Here is a 19,673-nt window from a genome sequence, read left to right as displayed (position 1 = left end):
CTCTAGATTTTCAATATCTTCAATCGCAGCTTGAATTGGGTCCATATTGGTGGAGTTAACGTGTGTTGAAGGTGAAGGGGTTTGACGTGTTTTGGTGTTCCCCGCGCATCACGCGAATCCGCGCATCACGCGCACGGACACGTTAAGCTAATTAGAGTTTGCGGAAATGCGCTACCCGGTGCGCACCTAGTAAGCCTTTCGCGTCGCGTCGCGTCGCGTCTGCTATACACACGACGCTAGACTACTGTTGCCATAATACCTCTTGGTGTACTTCATGTCTACTCCCTCTAATTCAGGCCTTCGCCGCCTTGTAGAATGCGACAAGCGCAATTCTCCTCTACCATCGCTATCAAACGCGCCTACTGTTGGCGATACTGCGAGTGAGGCCTAGGCTGATGAGCCCTTGGCAGTACAGGCGGACTTCCCCAACGACGGCGACGACGACGACGACGACGACAATTACGACGGGCTTGATTTTAAGCGTGTGCCGTATCTTGAGCGGCGCCAGGTTGAGCGTAATAGTCGCGGTGGGCCAAAAAGCTGGATCTACCGCCACGGCTGGGCCGTCTGGCACGCAAGTACAAGAAAAACTACTGGCTTTGCCGGTACTGCCATCAACGACGGAAGCAGGAGGCTTGCTACGAGGCTGACAGCACTACAAACGCCGGCCGACACCTCAGGCAACAAGCCTGGACACTCACACGGACCTAACGGACCTGTACCAATTGCTAGCCGGGAGGGCAATATTATGGGCGCGCTCGCAAAGTCCCAAGTACATATTATGAGGTCTAAAGGGATAGAAGTATCGCAAGAGGTAGCAAACGAGATAGCAGCAAGCTTTTCAACCTCTCGATTTCAGGACGCGCTGAAGGACTGGGTAGTCGCGGACAACCAGAGCCTTCGCGTAATAGAAACGCCGCAGTTTCGAGCCATGATTGCGGCCGTGAGCCCGCTAGCCGAAGCTCTCCTTTGGCGTAGCCACCAAACGCTCCACGATTATATTATTACTGAGTACAATACATACATACCAGCTATTGCCAACTACCTTCGCGAAGCCCGGTCGCTTATACACGTGTCATTCGACAACTGGACTTCAACTGGTGGGCAGTATGCTTTTACTGGCCTCTGCGTACATTACCTTAACAGCGAGGGCAAGCTAGTTGACCACCTGCTTGGGTTGCCTGAGCTACACGGGGCGCACACTGGCAATAATATTGCCGCTGCAGCAACAACAATACTTCGGCTATTTGGCGTTGACAACGCGAGGGTTGGGTACTTTGTGCTTGACAACGCAAGTAACAATGATACTGCAGTTGAGTCCTTAGCAGAGGAGTTTGGCTTTATCGCAAGCGAGCGGCGGCTGCGGTGCTGCTGCCATATACTCAACCTAAGCGCACAATTAGTAATTTGGGGCAAAGACCGTAGCGCGTACGAGAATGAAGCCGCACACCTTGAGGAAGAGGAGAAGTACATGGATGAGTGGCGCAAATACGGTCCTGTTGGCGTCCTCTTTGACGTGATTGCGTCTATCTGTACGCCTCAAACTCGACAACTACTAGAGCGCCTACAGTGCGAGGAGGCAGAGTCTCTAGGTGTTACACCCCACATCTGGCAGCTTGTGAAGCCTGTTAAGACACGCTGGAATAGCTATTTCAACACGTTTGTCCGTGCAGCTGAGCTACACGGCCCTATCGATGGCTATATTGAGTGTAAACTTGAGGAGCATAGTGCTGCAACAGCAACCTCACGACGCCGGAAGAATCGTGAGCAGCTCCCTGCTGCCCAGCCACGGTTATATATACGCGAAGGGGGTCTAAGCGGCAAGGACTGGGCGACAATAACAGAATACATTCGACTCCTTGAGCTATTTGCCGAAGCTACACGGCTACTTGAAGGTCGCGGCCGACACGGCCGACACGGCGCTATATAGGAAGTTCTAGTAACGTTTGAGTGGCTTCTTGACTAGCTTGAGGCTCTCAAAGACCGCCTTAAGGATGTAAATTACGAAGATCTAGATGCGCCTGAAGATCATCTTATTACAAACGTTAACCTTGCGCATTGTAAGCTTGCTGAGTACTACGCAAAATTCGATAATGCGCCTGTCTACTACACTGCTACAATACTACACCCGCACTACAAACACCACCTCTCAGCGCTCTAGAAGGTGCCTAACACCCATGTCACTGCCCGTGACGGTGTCCACTATCGCGACGGCTGGCTTGACAATAACCACCGGGCATTCCTGCGCATGTGGCAGGGGCGGAAGGACTCTGCAGCCACTTCAGCTCACACTGTAACGCCGCCGCGTAAGAAGCCCCGGCTAGGGATTTCAACGTCGCGATCAGCTTTTCTACAGTCGTCAATTGAGCAAAGCACACGGCAGTTAGAGGCAAGCCTTGCTGAGGATGAGTATAAGATATGGAAGCGGCAACCAGCGTTAGCTGAGGAGGATTGGCTGTCTCTTAATCCGCTTCTATACTGGGAGTCAGTTGCTGGGCAGTTCCCTATACTCTCAAAGTTCGCTATTGACGTCCTAACAATACCAGCAGCAGCGGCAGACTGTGAGCGGACTTTCAGCGAGCTTGGCGACATGTTAGGCACCGGAGACTCCATATGAAGCCAGAGCTTATTTCAGCTTTGCAGAGCTTGAAGAGCTGGAAGAGGCTTGGTATACAGCCAACAACTACTCAGCTTCTGGGCTAGCGCGCACACTATCAGAGGAAGAAATCTCAAAGTACAGGAGCATTTATCTCAGTTCGACGTCAGGTAACTCAGTTCAGTCAGTCCAGTCAGTCCGCAGGCCGCGGCGACGTCAGTTCAGTCAGTCAGTTTTAGTTTAATTGAAAAGTCTTGGCAGTCAGTCCAGTCCAGTTCAGTGACCTCAGGACGTCAGTTCAGTCAGTCCAGAGAGCTCCGGACTGACTGAACTGACTGATAGCAACTCTGCTTGTCGTTGGCGGAAATCTTCTTGATGGTTATCGCAATGCTATGGACATGGAAGGACGTTGCGGTATAATAGGGAGACTAGGCGGTAAGAGGTGTTACTGCAAAGGCGAATACCCTGAGACCGACTATCTGGATTGGAGCTTCCGCGACCCTGGCAAGTTTGGGTGTGCTTCAGCGCCGCTTATTGTGGATCTTGATGCACTTGATGCGATATTCGATCTCGTTCAGCGCAGAGATGTGGTCCGTTGGGCTAGCAATTACTGCAAGCGGAACGGTTGGAAGAAGTGGTAGTGCCTTGTGTCATTTGATCACGAACACATGTCCGCATCATGTCGATATGTATTGTTGGTTAACTATTACAACATACAAATCACTGCGCCGGTACTGGCACGAGAAACCTGAAGCGTCAAAGCAGCACGACGGGAGTGGAGGATACGAACTGGAGGAACGCAGCAGCCGATGCTTAGCGTTATGCTTCACTGTATTAATTTACGATGCAACTCAAATTAAGCCTTTCAAGTCCCGGTATTGAACCTTTGCGTGGACATGCCTGATACATCCTGTTGCTTTACTTCGGCCTCTGCAGACGCCGATGCCGAGTCGGAAATCTTAATAACTTTTGCTTAGGCAGTGGGACTTGCATTGCGAGAGAACTGCCTTGGTTGTCTGTGGCTCTTCCCCGATCACTTTGAGATCCCTGAGCTCGTAATATGGGGGAGATCAAAGCGCGCGGGCCGAGTCCGGTCGCGTTTTGCTCAGTCCGACACGCAGAAGATGCCTGCGTTAACGACAAAAATACCACTACGATGACGATATGCACAAGGAAGGGCTGAGCTGAGCTTTCGGAGATAGTCGGCCAGGATAAGTGCGAGATGAGGATGAAAGGCATCGGCCAAGCTACCGCGAGATCCGTGGGTTGGCTAGGATCGTGGCGGAAGACATGATGTGACAATACTTGCAGGAGAACTACATAGCGTAGTCGTCAGTTATGAGGTACATGCGAAAAGAAGAGAATATTAAATGATGTGTTGCTAGTGTAATTGGGGCCGTCTACGACTTTCAGCCTCATGATGTCAGCCGTCTTTTCTCCTTGATGACATGATTTACTTACAGTAGTCGGTGGTCGGTGGTCGGTGGTCGGAAGCAACCCATGTGCCGTCATCCGTCCTGCACTTACGCACAACACCAATGTCGCCATAGGCTAGGTAAGCAGTCAGCAAACGATTACTTTATCACAGTTGCGACGAAGAATCTGTAGAGCTATGGGAAACGCAATAGACGAGATGAGCGCAACCCAGCAATCGCACGAAATAGGAGGATATTGTTGGCTGGAGGTTGGGATTGCGCTGAAGTGGCGAATCACCGAATTACCAAATCACATCAAGAAACGCATGTTCTCAGACCTCGAATATTTAGAGACGTCGCCACTAAGTTATGCATATTGCTTCGTGTCTTGGTAGTGTGTGACCCTTGGCCGAGGATGTTTAGCAATTGGCAGTATCCTGGATACAAGACATTGGACCAGACCACAGACTGCGCATCAGTCAAGACTAGCAGGTCATCTACTACGCGGACGAATCTGAAGCGAGTATATGCGTGTATCGCGTTTCAATTCATGCTAGGCTCCTTCTCGCGACTAATCATGGAAAAGAGAGAGTCAGCAACAGCGTAACAGCCAATCGACAGATGAGGAAGATCATCACATTTATACATATGCATGCCCAAAATTCATCCGACGTCCTTCGCTTAAGGTCCTCATCGGCGTTCTGGAGGCCGAACGCAGTAGTCGGCGGGATGTTCGCCCGCTCTCCACGGTCTTTCACAAGTAACGGCCCGATTAGGCAAGGCGTAAAGTTGCTCTTTGACTGTTTCGCCTATACGGCCGTAAAAGTACGATGCGGTCTGAACATCTCCCGCTCAGACATGTGTAATATTACGCGCGGACGAAAGTACATGCAAGGTGTTTAGGTACGAATGCGTTTGACTAAATATAATGCTGCGCCTGTCTCCTTTGGCCTAATGTAGTTTTTCATCTTCCGCAGCCTTGTGTCTCAAATTTCTTACGCAGTGAATCCTGAAAGTATTACAGACCAGATGCAAGCCTTGACCCAAGCTCTGGGACCAGCATCGAGCGACCTGGTGAGGATATCATAGAGAAGGATGAGAGCTCGCCCATCGACATACAACCCTCACCGATCGTCCGGGAAGTTGAGGTACTCAGAGAACGCGATGAAGCTAACGGTGGTAAACCTCGGAGGCTCGGTGTGACATGGAACAACCTCACCGTCAAGGGCATCAGTAACGATGCTGTGTTCAACGAGAATGTTTTGTCACAATTCAACGTCTTTGGAAGGAGAGAAGGTGCCCCGCCGATGAAGACCATCATTGATGAGTCTTTTGGATGCGTAAAACCTGGAGGTACATGTTGAACAGTCCGGGAGTACGTGGTACATACACTGACCTGTCGTTAGAGATGCTGCTCGTTCTCGGAAACCCAGGTGCCGGTTGCACCTCACTGCTGAGCATGTTGTCGAACCACCGGCTAGGCTACGCTGAAGTCAACGGTGACGTTTCATTTGGATCCATGTCTAGCGAAGAAGCCAGCGCATATCGGGGCCAAATAAGTGAGTTAATCAGAGATCCGAGCCACTGCATGAGCTAATATGTGGCTAGTCATGAATACGGAGGAGGAGATCTTCTTTCCAACGTTGACTGTCGGAGCCACCCTTGACTTTGCAACACGTATGAAGGTTCCGTTCAACCTCCCACCAGACACACAATCTACCGACGACTATGCACGAGCATACAAAGAGTTCCTGCTCAAGTGCTTGGGTATCGAGCACACTCACGACACCAAGGTTGGAGACGCATTTGTCCGCGGTGTTTCAGGCGGAGAACGAAAGCGCGTCTCCATTCTTGAATGCCTTGCCACTCGTGGTAGCGTCTTCTGTTGGGATGATTCAACACGGGGCCTCGATGCCGGATCCGCATTGGACTGGGCCAAGGCCATGCGCGCTATGACTGATATTCTCGGCTTGACTACGATCGCGACGTTGTATCAAGCTGGCAATGGCATTTTCGAACAATTCGACAAAGTACTGCTTCTCGACAACGGCAAGCAAATCTACTATGGTCCACGGGAAGATGCGGTCCCTTCATGGAGGATCTCGGATTCGTTTGTGACCCAGCGGCGAACCAGGCGGACTTCTTGACCGGTGTTACCAACCCTAGTGTACGAGTCATTGCTGATGGGTACGAGGAGAAGTTCCCACGCAATGGCACAGATATACGTGCAGCGTACGGACGCTCACCCATCAAAGCAAAGATGATGGCCGAGCTCGACTACCCGAACAGCGACGAGGCAAAGCAGAACACAGCCGACTTTAAAGAGATGACAGCTCGCGACAAGCACAAGTCTCTTCCCAAGGAATCTCCAGTCACTACAAACTTTTATTCCCAAGTCAAGACCACTGTTATCCGGCAGTACCAGATTTTGTGGGGTGACAAGCCAACATTGATTGTGAAGCAGGTTTCTACTGTTATCCAAGCCCTCGTTGCAGGATCACTATTCTATTCGGCCCCAGATAACTCTTCCGGTCTCTTTCTCAAAGGCGGCGCAGTCTTTTTCTCGTTGTTGTATCCGGCTCTCATCGGGCTCTCCGAGGTGACGGACTCGTTTACTGGCAGACCCGTGCTATCTAAACATCGATCATTCGCGCTGCACTACCCTGCGGCCTTTGTCATTGCCCAAGTGATTACCGATATCCCCCTGGTATTATTCCAAATGTCACATTTTGGCATCGTCATCTACTTCATGGTCGGACTCAAGACTACTGCTGAAGCCTTCTTCACGTACTGGAGCCATCTAGTCATCACTGCCCTGTGCATGATCGCTTTCTTCCGCATGGTCGGCGCGGCGTTTCCAACATTCGATGATGCTACCAAGCTTTCGGGTTTCAGCGTCTCTTCACTCTTCATGTATATGGGATACATGATTATCAAGCCTGAAATGAAAGACTGGCTAATTTGGATCTACTGGATCAACCCCATGGCCTATTCTTTTGAATCTCTTCTCAGCAATGAACTTCATGGTCAAGAAATTCCTTGCGTTGGCCCTAACATGGTTCCAAACGGCGCGGGATATCAATCTGGAGATGGCGGACAAGCATGCGCTGGAGTTGGTGGTGCACGTCCAGGCGCCACCAGCGTGACGGGTGACGACTATCTTGCGCATCTATCCTTCCATCATAGCCACGTGTGGCGCAACTTTGGGATTGTATGTGCATGGTGGATCTTCTTCATCGCACTCACAGTCTTCTTCACTTCGAGATGGAAGCAGATGGGTGAGGGCGGTTGTGGTCTACTTATCCCAAAAGAACAGAAGAAAAGGTCAACATTCATCCAAGCAGCGGATGAAGAGTCTCAGCCTGTCGAAAAACCACACCCCAGCTCCGATTCTGCAAAGTCTGACGATACCCTTACTGATCAGCTCATCCGCAACACTTCGATCTTTACATGGAAAAATCTCACATACACCGTCAAGACACCTTCCGGTGATCGCTTGCTTTTGGATAATGTGCAAGGTTTCGTCAAACCAGGAACCCTCGGAGCTTTGATGGGATCATCTGGAGTGAGTGGCGTCGCGCGATGTTCATTTGCCATACACACACTGACAAGATTTCTAGGCCGGAAAAACGACCTTGCTAGATGTTCTCGCCCAAAGAAAGACCGATGGTACGATTCATGGATCCATCATGGTCGATGGCCGAGACCTTCCCGTGTCTTTTCAACGTTCCGCTGGCTACGTCGAACAACTAGACGTGCACGAATCGCTTTCGACGGTGCGCGAGGCCCTTGAATTTTCTGCACTACTCCGCCAGTCTCGCGATACTCCTCGAGAAGAAAAGCTTCGCTATGTGGATACTATTGTCGATCTCTTGCAACTTCAAGATATCGAACACACGCTGATCGGCCGTCCTGGTGCCGGATTATCCGTAGAGCAACGCAAAAGACTGACTATCGGCGTTGAGCTAGTATCGAAACCAAGTACCCTCATCTTTCTCGACGAGCCGACGTCTGGGCTCGATGGCCAGGCGGCATACAACACGGTGCGCTTCCTGCGTAAGCTTGCGGAGGTCGGACAAGCCATCCTGGTGACGATCCATCAACCATCGGCACAGCTCTTTGCGCAATTCGATACTCTCCTCCTCCTTGCCAAGGGTGGAAAGACCGTTTACTTTGGTGATATTGGAGATAATGCAAGCACAGTCAAGAGCTATTTCGCAGCCAACGGAGCGCCATGCCCACGAGCGGCAAATCCCGCCGAACACATGATTGAAGTTGTTTCTGGCAGTCTGTCCAAGGGAATGGACTGGAATAAGGTCTGGCTGGAATCGCAAGAGCACCAGAGAATGTCTGCGGAACTGGATAGGATCATCGCCGAGGCCGCCGCCAACCCACCAGGTACAGTCGACGATGGAACCGCCTTCGCATCACCCATTTGGGACCAAGTCAAAATTGTCACGCACCGGATGAACGTTTCCCTATACCGCGATACCGCCTATGTGAACAACAAGGTCATCATGCACATCATGCTAGCGTTGCTGAACGGATTCTCGTTTTGGAAGATCGGCCACAATCTTAGCGACCTGCAACTCCGCCTGTTCACCGTTTTCAGCTTTATCTTTGTGGCGCCGGGAGTGATTTCTCAACTCCAACCACTCTTTATCAAGCGCCGCGATATCTACGAGACGCGCGAGAAGAAGAGTAAGACTTATCATTGGGCGCCGTTCGTGACCGGATTGATCGTTTCGGAAGTGCCTTACTTGATAGTATGTGCTCTTATGTACTTTGTGTGCTGGTACTTCACTGCCGGATTACCAGGCGCAGCAAAGTGGGCAGGCAGTACCTTTTTTATCGCAGTCCTCTACGAATTCCTCTACACCGGTATTGGGCAGATGATTGCTGCTTACTCGCCCAACGTCGTCTTCGCGTCGCTCGTCAACCCACTGGTCATCACCACGCTCGTGTCTTTTTCTGGAGTATTGGTTCCTTACAGCCAGATCCAGACCTTTTGGAGATACTGGTAAGTACAGCAGAGATCCTTCCCACATAACACATGCTAACAGCACATTTTAGGATGTACTACCTCGATCCCTTCAACTATCTCATCTCCTGTCTTCTCGTCTTCACCACTTGGTCTGCAGACGTGGTATGCAAAGAAGAGGAACTTGCCATTTTCGAACCAGCCGCCAATCAGACTTGCGGACAATACCTCTCCATCTACCAACAGGGCATGGGCGTTGGCACACATCTACTCAACCCAGATGCTACATCTGGGTGCGAGGTGTGCCAGTACAAGACTGGAGCGGACTATCTTCGAGGATTGAACGTGAAGGAGGAGTACTATGGCTGGAGGAATGTGGGCATCGTTGCGCTGTTCGTTGTAAGTAGTTACTCACTCGTCTTCTTGATGATGAAGTTGAGGACAAAGGCTACGAAGAAGGCAGACTAGTGTTCTGAGAAGACGCTCTTGAAGGATGTCGGTGATAACCTTGAGGCTTGGTGACGGGTCTGGAGATGAAAAAGAATCGAGTGCGGCTTTGTTGTTTGATACGCATATACGGCGCTAGGTAGACTGGGATTTAAATTCTCTATATTTGTAATCGTATAATTATTTCGGGTGATACATGAGTGTGCTTATGGATATGTTGATATGTAAAGACCGTGAGTTGATTTGCTGGAGAAAGCTGCGATGCTAGAGTATCATGCTGCAGATCCGACACAAATCAGGATAAACTTTAGAGAAAGGACCTGTTGATAAACTCCCATCGGTGTTTCGAGATTGGAAAGAATTTTTGAGAATGTTTGAGGTTCATGACGGCCTTTGGGTAATTTACATGGCCTGAGCACCGCAGATACATAGCCCGAGAGCGTTAATATTCTTCTCTACTCTCCATCTAGGGATGAGATCAGAATTTTTTTTATCGATGTGGTTCTTTAAGCAACGTAGCGGAGGTTAAGCCTGGTGATCGATAGTAGATATTCTGCTGTGATTTCTGAGATAAGGCATGCGTATCGCTGGAAGGATTCCTCTACTTGCTTGGTATTCGAGCCACCGTCTGAGTTGATCACTTGACTGCCAGTCCCAACAGATTTGGCGTCTTCCGGTGTGAGATCAAGAGTATGATCGTGGACAAAAGTAATGATTTGAAGCAGTGAAAGCACTGCAGCGACGATGGCGACCTTCCGGCTAGATTGAGCGAGCATTGCAGATTTTGGACTTGGACAAAGTGAATTTTCAATTAGTGTTGGTAGGACTGTAGCACTAGTGTGACGGTTCATGGGGTAAGGACATCCTAGGTGCCACGTGTTGGCGAGATGGTTCTTCCTCTTACTGATAAGCACCTTCTACACCTATCCATGTCACAGATACGTCATGTAAACAGACTAGTATGATGGCCCCATAAAAGGCCATCACCACAGCAGAACAGAACAAGACATCAGAAAATGCATAGCAACTTTCTCTCACTGCTTGTACTGTTACAACTAGTGCTGAAAGGAAATAACGATAACTAGGAATGCATTCTGTTCGGTGATGGTTCTGATTGATTGTCCTGGCGAAGGAGAACTATGGAAGAGCTAGATATAGGAGGTCTGGTCTGAGCGCTGCTCGGAGGCCGCGATCAGTGCGCCTGCTCGCGTGACTGAGATCCGTGCGGCCGATCGCGTGGCTGAGATATCGTTGATATCTGTGATCCGACAATTGGGTTACTTTAATATGGACGGGCATTTGATGTTTATAAAGTATCTGGGGTATTGATAGGTTTGCTTTTTCAGGAGTCCAATAATGACTAGTGCACAGGGGCAAAAGTCCAACAACAAGCATGGATGTTGTTGAGCCATCTAGGATCAATAAGCAATGACGATCAAAGCTTTCAATGAATATAATAGCAAGATTGCAGCAGTATTGGATGTATTAGAACGGCTTCTTATAACCATAAATAATTGAAAAAGAGTGAAAACAGGTATGACATTACTGTCGGAACAACTTGATTTTCCATACCTCAACTCAATTAGAAGACTACGAAAGATCTCAACTCTTCAAAATAAAATATGTGATGTCTTCGTCCTTGCCCTTCCCGTTAATGATTAGACTACAAAACCATGCACATCCTAAGCTCAAGACTGACTTCCCCAAGTAAAACATCCATATTCGTGAGCTTCTATCGAAAATGCATTGCCTTCAACAACGAGACTCTTCGTAATTAATTAGGCGATCAAGCAATTCAATGATAGACTCGGCCGCCCTCTGCATACTTGAGGTATTCTTTGATTTCTTGTATTTCCTAAGAATCTCCATAACCTTCTCGTTCGCGTTCTACAAGTTATGTTAGTATATAATTGCTAGAATTATTGACTGCGTCTGAGAGAAACAAGTAAAGGGGAATACTGACGGAGAACCTAGGCTTCTGAAACCTATATTATTATTATTATTATTATTATTATTATTCCATTAGAGTCCTTTCTCAGTCAGAGACTATGTAGGACTTTGGCCGAAGGCCGTTCTATCTTGGTTTTTGTTGAGAAAGAATGACTCTCTCAGTCATGGCATGTAAGTGTGTCAATTGCTAACTATACAAAGCTCGGCTAATATAGAGCGGTGTGGGTCATGTGACTTAGCGTCCTCGTGACAGGTGACCGGAATATTCTCAACACTCCCCCATAAGCCGATCAGCTGTACCCACTACTTTGTATAGGTCTTGCAGTCGAAGCTTCTTCTCCCTTTATATGCTTCCACTGAACGCCTTGCATGCACTTTCCAACACTCCCCCAGAAGTGCCTTGTCAACAAGAATGAAACCTCCCTGTCACCCTATAGTGGCCGTTACGTTGCGAGTCCCTCAAGTAAAGTGAGGTATCGGCCGAGTGAAGAGTTGAGGAAAGAAGGTCGAGAAAGAAGGTCGAGAGAGAAGGTCGAGAAAGAAGGTCGAGAAAGAAGGTCGAGAAAGAAGGTCGAGAAAGAAGGTCGAGAAAGAAGGTCGAGAGAATTTTCGCGTTTGAAAATCAAGGTAGAATCGATATCACCAACATACCGACTCTCCCTCGACTCCTACGTGAGAGTCAGCGCTCCCTCAGCTTGGTACTCCCAGTACTCTAGCTGTGTACGCTCTCCTCTGTCCCAGCGCTCCCCCAGCTTGGTACTCCCAGTACTCTAGCTGTGTACGCTCTCCTCTATCCTAGCGCTCCCCTAGCTTAGTACTCCCAGTACTCTAGCTATGTACGCTCTCCTCTCTTGTTGTCCCCGCTCCGTTCCTCCGCTCCTGCCTCCTTGTCTGTGTCCTATTCAGGGCTCCAGACCCTAACACCCTTATTCTCCCCCATCGTTATATAAGCCTTTGCTTCTTTGCGTTTATTTAACGAAATCCTTTGGAAAGAAGATAAAAATCGATCGAGAAATCGGGTGGGGGTAGGTGGGTAGCGTTCGAGAGAGTAAAAAAACTTCGAGCACCGTCAAACGGTAGGTTTTCGAGTTTAAGGAATTGAAAGTAGCTGTCGAACTGTAGCTACTAGTTTAAAAAGAAGGTCTCGAAAGGTTACTATCGATAGGCAGGCAATTCGAGTTGTTTTCGGAAGAATCGATGGTTACCGTCGGTAGGTAGGTATTCGAATCGTTGTCAAAAGGTTGGTTGAAAAGGGATAGAGCAACCATTGCTCTCTTCGACTCGCGCGTCGGAATTGGGTATAACTCGCCCAAGGTATCTTCGAGACGCTCCCAGCTTCTCCGGACGATAGTCCATTTTTCTTCGGACTTAATACCCTTCGCGGTAGCCAGGGCGACGGCCCAGTGTCTTCAGGACTTAATACCCTTCGCGGCAGCCAGGGCGACGACCCAGTGTCTTAGAATATAGAAGGCGACGACCTCCTGGGTTGTTCTGGCGTAGACACGCATATACCAGCTTGCTGCCCATATCGAAGAAACGACACTCCGGACACTCACAATGCACACGCAAGCGCGTAAGCCGGGCTCATAACCTGTTGAGAAAGAATGACTCTCTCAGTCATGGCATGTAAGTGTGTCAATTGCTAACTATACAAAGCTCGGCTAATATAGAGCGGTGTGGGTCATGTGACTTAGCGTCCTCGTGACAGGTGACCGGAATATTCTCAACAGTTTTTCTAATTACGTGATTTTCTGGTATGGTTCGCTAATATGGTTTTTGGCTTTTCTACAAAAGATAGCTTGTATCTGTTTGTTGCTAGGTGCTAAAGAGCAGTTTGATAAGTAGAAAGAGATGTAGCAGCGGGCTCTTGTGGCAAAGGAGAGGGTTGTGGTTTTAGTTTTATACAGTGTCTCTCTGTAGGTCTTCTGGTGGCTGTCCTAGGTACCATTTTCTTGTTCCTATTCTGGTGCTAGTGATAAAAGCTAGGGTTGCTTCTATACCTATACTAGTGTGGAGTAGTAGTGGTAGTGTGACTGGGCGATGTTTAATTGTTTGTAGGAGCGTTTTTCGATAGTCTTTGTATAGATGACAGTACAGTAGTAGGTGTTCTGGCGTTTAGATGTTTTGGCAGGTGCAGCGATTAGAGTCTCGTTTCTTAAATCTCTTTAGGTAGGAGTTAAAGTATCCGTGTCCTAGCTTAAGAGAGTAGAAAGCGCTAGAGGTTACTCTTTTCGTGTTCTGTGGCATTTGGATAGTTTTGCTGATTTTAAGAGGGTATTTGGCTGAGTAGGTAGCTTTGTTTAGAGCGGTTGCTCTTGCTTTGTATTTCTTATACTCTTAGCGTTGTTCCGTTTGTTGTATCCTTTTGATTGTCGTGCCTAGGTAGGCAATGCTCTTTGTTGTTGATCTGGGGTCCTCTTTGGTTGCTTCTTTTGCTAGGTAGTCTACTCTTTCGTTTCCAACTATATCTGTGTTTCCAGGTGCCCAGAGTAGGTGGATGTTTGCTTGTTTTCGTCGGATCGTATTTGCCGCTTTTAGACATCGGAGTTGCCAATGCTGTCCTAGGTTATCTGATAGGTTTTTAAGCCTGTAGATTGCTGCTTAGTTATCTGCGTAGACCTCAAATTCCTGGTCGGTTGTAGCGTTCTTTGCTGCGTATTCGAATGCTTGTGTGATCCCTTCTAGTTCGCCGTTGTAGACTAGCTAGTATTGTCTAATATTAACTGTTTCTAAGTAGATCTCTTGCTGAGTTGAGTTGTAGACTGCTATCCTAACTCCTATTCCTTTTCCTTCTTGTGTTTGCGAGGCGTCTGAGTATATTGTCGTGTAATTGTCTAGCCTTGTTTTAATGTAGGCTTAGTGCGCATTTGCCTCCTTTTCTTTGGATTTTTGAGAGACTGTTACGGTATAGTTTAGAGTATCCCATGGCCTGAACCGGTATGGGATAGTCTGCTCTGTGTCTCTTTTGTTGTTTTTAGGAATTACGTTAGTAATAGTTTGTAGCTGTCTGTGCTGGTTTAGTTTCTTTGAGCGTTAGAGATTAGTTGATTAGATCCGAGTTATTGCCTTTGCAATTAGATAGGTGTTAGCTAGCAGGTTTGCTCTGCTTGCGTAGTTCCGGATAGTTGAGTTAAGTCTGATTGCTGGTGGTAGTTGTCAGATTGTGATGGGTTATCAAAAACGGGGATAATAGTATAATAATATGATGGGGATCGATTGTATTGTTCTGGTCTGATGTCATGTTGTTCTGTTGTCCAACGCTGTTCGATCAGTTGGGTCGCGGTGGATTGTGCGTGCTGACTAATTTAACTGATCCACAGAATCCACAGCTCCGAACACCCGGATTTTGTCCACCACCCAAAATATGCCTATATTCTGACACACCCCCTCAGCTCAAGAGCCTTAAGCTAGATTAATCACAGCTAAGCTGCTCTAATTGAGCTTAGATCTCTACAACAGGTGACTAATTGTGTGGCTCTCGATCCCTAACTTCGACCAGCCCTAGTTGGATTAGAAAGCCCGTCCACTAGTTTACTAGGAGTACTTTGGTGAGGCTATCAGCTATCATCTTAGAGGATTTTGTGTATACTACTTTGATCCTCTAGTTCGTCACTTCCTGTCGGAGCCAATGGTTGTGGATATCTACGTGTCGGAGCTTCGTGGTGAGTCTTGATACTGCTTGAGTTACAAGACGGATCGTCTGTTGATTATCGCATTAGATAGTAATCGTAGGACTCGGTAGCTTAACCTTAAGTTCACTAATCAATTGTAAGGTAAAGATCGCTTCTTTAGCTACTTGTGAGAGTGCTAAGAGCTCTGCTTTAGTTGTTGAAGTAGTGACGGTATCTTGCTTGCTAGATCGCTAGGCGATCAGCCCGCCGAAGAGTTTAATCGCGTAGCCCTAAGAGCTTTTGCGATCTAGAGTGTTGTCTGCAAATAATGCGTTACTGGCTACCTGTATAGCGGTGCCGCCACCCAATCGTAATGTCAGCCACTTAGTGTCGGATAGGTAGAGTAACACTCGATCCGCAGCCTGTTAGTGTTCCTGACTTAGGTTAGCGAGAAATCTGGCTAGTCTAGACGTCGCAAAAGCAATATCTAGGCGTGTATTAACAGCGGCGTAGAGGAGAGAGCCAATCTTCCGCTGGTATCGATTGATCTTAGACGGGGTAGCTAGTCCTTCTCTAGGCATAAGCTCGCTAGTCGCTATAGGAGTATCGTGGCGGATTGTCTAATCGTCTACTAGTCTATTAATCTTTTTATAGTAGGCAACCTAGGAGAGGTAGATTAGTTGTTTAGATCGATCCTTAATCACCTCGATCCTAAGGAACCACTGTAGATCGTCTCTACTAGTGATAGAGTATCGCTGCTTAAGCTGATCTATTGCTTCTTAAGCCTTCTTAGATTAATCCTTGCCATAGGCTAAGATAATATTATCTACGTAGTAGAAGATAATAATTCCGTCTTTAATTATACAGCAGGGCTCGTGGAGTACAATCTAGAACCTAAGTTAAGTGAGCGTCGCTGTGAGATCCTTCTGCCAAAGGAGTGGGGATATTCTTAGCCTATAAAGAGCTTTCTTAATCCGTAAGATAGTGCCGGGCTTCTAATAACCCTTTAGCATCCGCATATAGACCTCTCGATCTAACGATGTGTAGACGAAGGCGTTAGTAACGTCGTACTGTTTTAGTTTAAGATTGTGTTTAGCAGCAATTGCCATAAGTAGTCGAAATAATTAGCTAGCTAGAGTTGTAAAGGCACTAGTACACTGCAATAGTTAGGATGCCTCTAATAAGTGAGATTGTGTGTACAGATCTATATACAAGTACGAGGGGAACTTTATTATTCCTCGCACGGGCCAACTGCCAGCGTGGCACGTGATTGTATGGCACGTGATCGCGTGAGGGATCGTAGGTTTGATCCATCACAAGAGTAGCGGCGTAGGTGTCTTAGGAGTTGATATTGCGCTGCTGATTACCCCGCACAACTAATTAAGCTTTACACTTAATAAATTGATTAGCTTTGTTAAATTTGTAGACATACACCCACATGCAGTCTAGAATCTAGTGTCCTTTAGATTTAGCTGCTTAGTAGGGTACTTCTTCCCACGAATTAGTGACTTTATAGCTGTCGAGATGTGCACGTTGTGCTGTCAGATATTCACTCTCATCTGGAATACTGATGAAATAGGTAATAATGGTGATGATATTGATCATTGATCGTGTGTTGGTTCTGTCTACGGTTGTGGGCACACCTGGGGGGTGCCAAGCCTTCCTGTGATCCGATTGGCTCTCTCAGATGCCGGGTCGCGCTAGTCTAACCCAGCGTCTGTACGCTCTCATCTTCAACAGTGCTATTATCTGACATGTGCTTCTTTAAATAGCTCTCCTAAAGGGTGCTAATTAAGATTAGTCCTGGCTGTCGGTGGATTAGGAAGTTGTAATTAATAGATCTTAACTCCTTTAGCGAGTAGCTGGTGAAGTTGTGCCTTATTAATTAGGCTTCTATTATGAGTGCCTATAGTCCCTACCTTTAATCTAGCCATGAACGCTGCGGCCTATAGAACTGTTTTGGATGATTAGATTTTAGGAGTGGATCGAACATTTCCACTTATAAACTAGGCGAGCAGGACTGCTAGTGGAGGTGTTGATAGAGGAGTTAGCTAGTAATCTTAGATCTTTCGACCATTGTAGTACCCTAGCGGATCTTCTTCCTCCTCTGTGGTATTGATGCTTTCGTCGTCTTCATGTGTCAGATAGCAGGCGTGTCGAGCCGAAAGTGCCGACACCGCTAGCTAATAATGGGTTAGCGTCTTAGCAGAACAAAACTCTCAGCGCGCACCTTAGAACAGAGAACAATACAATCAATCATGAACATCCATCACTTTTGTGCAATATCTCATCTAATCTGACAATTAAGAGTCTCACTGCCTCTATAACGAGCAACGAACACGCAATAATGGCGACAAACCAGAGCCAGAGGGACGCAACAGTCATCCTCACCGACTCGAGCAAATGGATCCCCTGGTACCGCCAAATCAAGATGCAATGCGAAGCCCTAGAGATCTGGGACATTGTAGATCCAGCGGGCAACACTCAGCCTCGTACAAAGCCGACCGAACCTCTCCCTCCACTCGTATCCGACTATGAACCAGCCGCTGCTCTGAGAAATACATCATCAGCTCCATCCTCCTCTACACGAACCGCGAGAGCCAATGCCCGAGCGCCTACACAAGATACAGTTGACATAGTCAACCCTGCTGTTCAAACTCCAGCCATACCAGCTCGATACTCAGAACTCTCAGCGGAGGGGAAGGAGGCATACGATGGGGACTCAAGGGAATTCAAGATGGTTTTTGAATCATACAAAATACGCGAACGAAACTATCGAGACGAACGCACAAACATTGCGGCAATGATCAGACACCTGAATGCAACAGTTAGCCCACACCTTCAAGTGAGCTGCTTTGAGGAACATGGAACTCTCCGCACCTGGATCACAAACCTCCAGGTAGCAGTTGGAGTAAACCTCGACGATGAGATCAGAAGGGTACGAGAGAGGTACCACGATTCCTTGAGACCTATGAGAAGCCCGCAAAATTGGGAATCATGGCTCAGCGAATACGACCAAGCTGCAACTCGCGCCGAAGCCCTAAAGATAGGGGACGTGATACAAAGCAAGCTGGTTGTGGACGACTTCCTAAAAGCAGTCTCTAAGATTGCCCCAGCATGGATGGCAACATTCACTGGAGCGGGAAGCGACCGGAACAATATAGAAAGAAGGCAGATGATGAAACTCTTCCGCGAACACATGAGCCTAGCTCACCCAACACGAGGCAAATCAAGAAGTGCCTTTATGACGGGTGAAGCAGCCTACGCGGCGAGCGGTGAATCCGACTCGAACACACAGGGGGACGCCTCAAGTGTGCAAATTAGAGCGCCATCTACCAACCCTAGCCAGGGAAACCAAAGGCAAACAAACAAACGCAAAATGAATGCACCTGGTAACAAGTCCAAGCAGTTCCAGAAAAGGAATACAGCAGAAGCTGGCGACATATGTCCTGCTTGTGAACAACGCCATGACATCAGTAGCTGCTACTATGTCAACCCAACTTTGGAGACCCCAGATTGGTTCAAACCGAACAAACACATCACAAAGCTGGTACAGTACAAACTTCAGCATGATGCAGACTTACAAAGAATAATACAGGAAACAAACCTGGAAACGAAGCGACCACGCCTAACTACGGCATCACGATCAATTACACCCTACATTAAGACATCACAAACACCGGACTCAGTCACTGATTGACTAGATGGACGCGAGATCTCGAGGCTGGACGAGGGCATGATGAAAGCGGCATTCAATGCGAGCAATCAAGGATACCCATTAAAGGATGCATTCATCCTGGATTCTGGCTCGACGACGCACATCTGCAACAACCTCTCAAGGCTCGAAGAGGTACGCCCGCCTGCGATGGGAGATTACATTTGGGCTGGCAACTCAAGGGTTTGGATACAAGGATACGGAGCAGTCAAGGTGACGGCAGAGAGGGCTCAGGGCAAACAAATTCTACACCTGAGCAATGTTGCCTGGTGCCCAGACTTCCTCTGCAGCCTCGTATCATTCAGGCTGCTCCGAAGACAAGGTATATGGTGGGACAATCGAGAAGACCCGACAAGCCTACGACGATGGGATGGTTCAACCATTGCCACCTTATCGGAACACTATGGGCAATGGGTTATCGAGCCACCTACTACATCAACTTCAGCCTTTCATGTGCGTATGAATCGAGCCAAACGATCACCACAAAAGGCTACTGCCATATTATGGCACAAACGACTCGGACATCCCGGGCCGTCCGCGATCGAGCACCTCGTGCAGCAATCTGAGGGGGTGAGGATCAAGGGCATCACTACCGTGGAGTGTGACGCCTGCGGCAGGTCAAAATCGAAACGACAAATACGCAGGACGCCCAGACTGAACGACGAAGGGCCAGGTGAAAGGGTAGCCATCGACTTCCATGAGTATGAGGACGGCAGTTTCACCAAGGAGAAGAGCCAAATGCTGGTCACTTGCCGACGGTCCCGATACACATGGGACTTCTACTTCAAGGACAACAGACCGGCTCGCTCAATCATTCGCCTCCTAGCAGACTCCGCAACAATCAATCGATCGACATGATTGATTCCTATATAGGTTAAAGAGTTACTTTATTAGGCAGCCTTTAACCTAGATAGGAATCAATCATGCCGATCCGATTGATTGTTGCGGAGTCTGCCTC

At 48.1% G+C, this 19,673-nt stretch overlaps 3 protein-coding genes across 3 annotated transcripts; all 3 read left to right on the top strand.

Moving 5' to 3' along the window:
- Positions 1-508: 508 nt before the first annotated feature.
- Positions 509-1,930, top strand: PtrM4_152750 (uncharacterized protein; the record flags this gene model as incomplete). Its single annotated transcript, XM_066110216.1, has 1 exon — positions 509-1,930. A coding segment is annotated over one exon (1,422 nt), but the record flags the coding sequence as incomplete, so codon positions are not given.
- A 318-nt stretch (positions 1,931-2,248) lies between these two features.
- Positions 2,249-9,460, top strand: PtrM4_152740 (uncharacterized protein; the record flags this gene model as incomplete). Its single annotated transcript, XM_066110215.1, has 8 exons — positions 2,249-2,592; positions 2,636-2,734; positions 5,036-5,364; positions 5,418-5,570; positions 5,620-6,121; positions 6,178-7,576; positions 7,632-9,031; positions 9,085-9,460. The coding sequence occupies 8 exons, from the start codon at positions 2,249-2,251 to the stop codon at positions 9,458-9,460; spliced, it is 4,602 nt and encodes a 1,533-aa protein (XP_065958770.1).
- A 7,887-nt stretch (positions 9,461-17,347) lies between these two features.
- PtrM4_152730 (uncharacterized protein) lies at positions 17,348-19,573 on the top strand (the record flags this gene model as incomplete). Its single annotated transcript, XM_066110214.1, has 2 exons — positions 17,348-18,476; positions 18,705-19,573. The coding sequence occupies 2 exons, from the start codon at positions 17,348-17,350 to the stop codon at positions 19,571-19,573; spliced, it is 1,998 nt and encodes a 665-aa protein (XP_065958769.1).
- Positions 19,574-19,673: the final 100 nt, after the last annotated feature.

The sequence above is a fragment of the Pyrenophora tritici-repentis genome (assembly GCF_003171515.1).
Source record: "Pyrenophora tritici-repentis strain M4 chromosome Unknown M4_contig_00025, whole genome shotgun sequence".
NCBI lineage: Eukaryota > Fungi > Ascomycota > Dothideomycetes > Pleosporales > Pleosporaceae > Pyrenophora > Pyrenophora tritici-repentis.
This window is presented reverse-complemented; position numbering and strand designations above follow the sequence as displayed.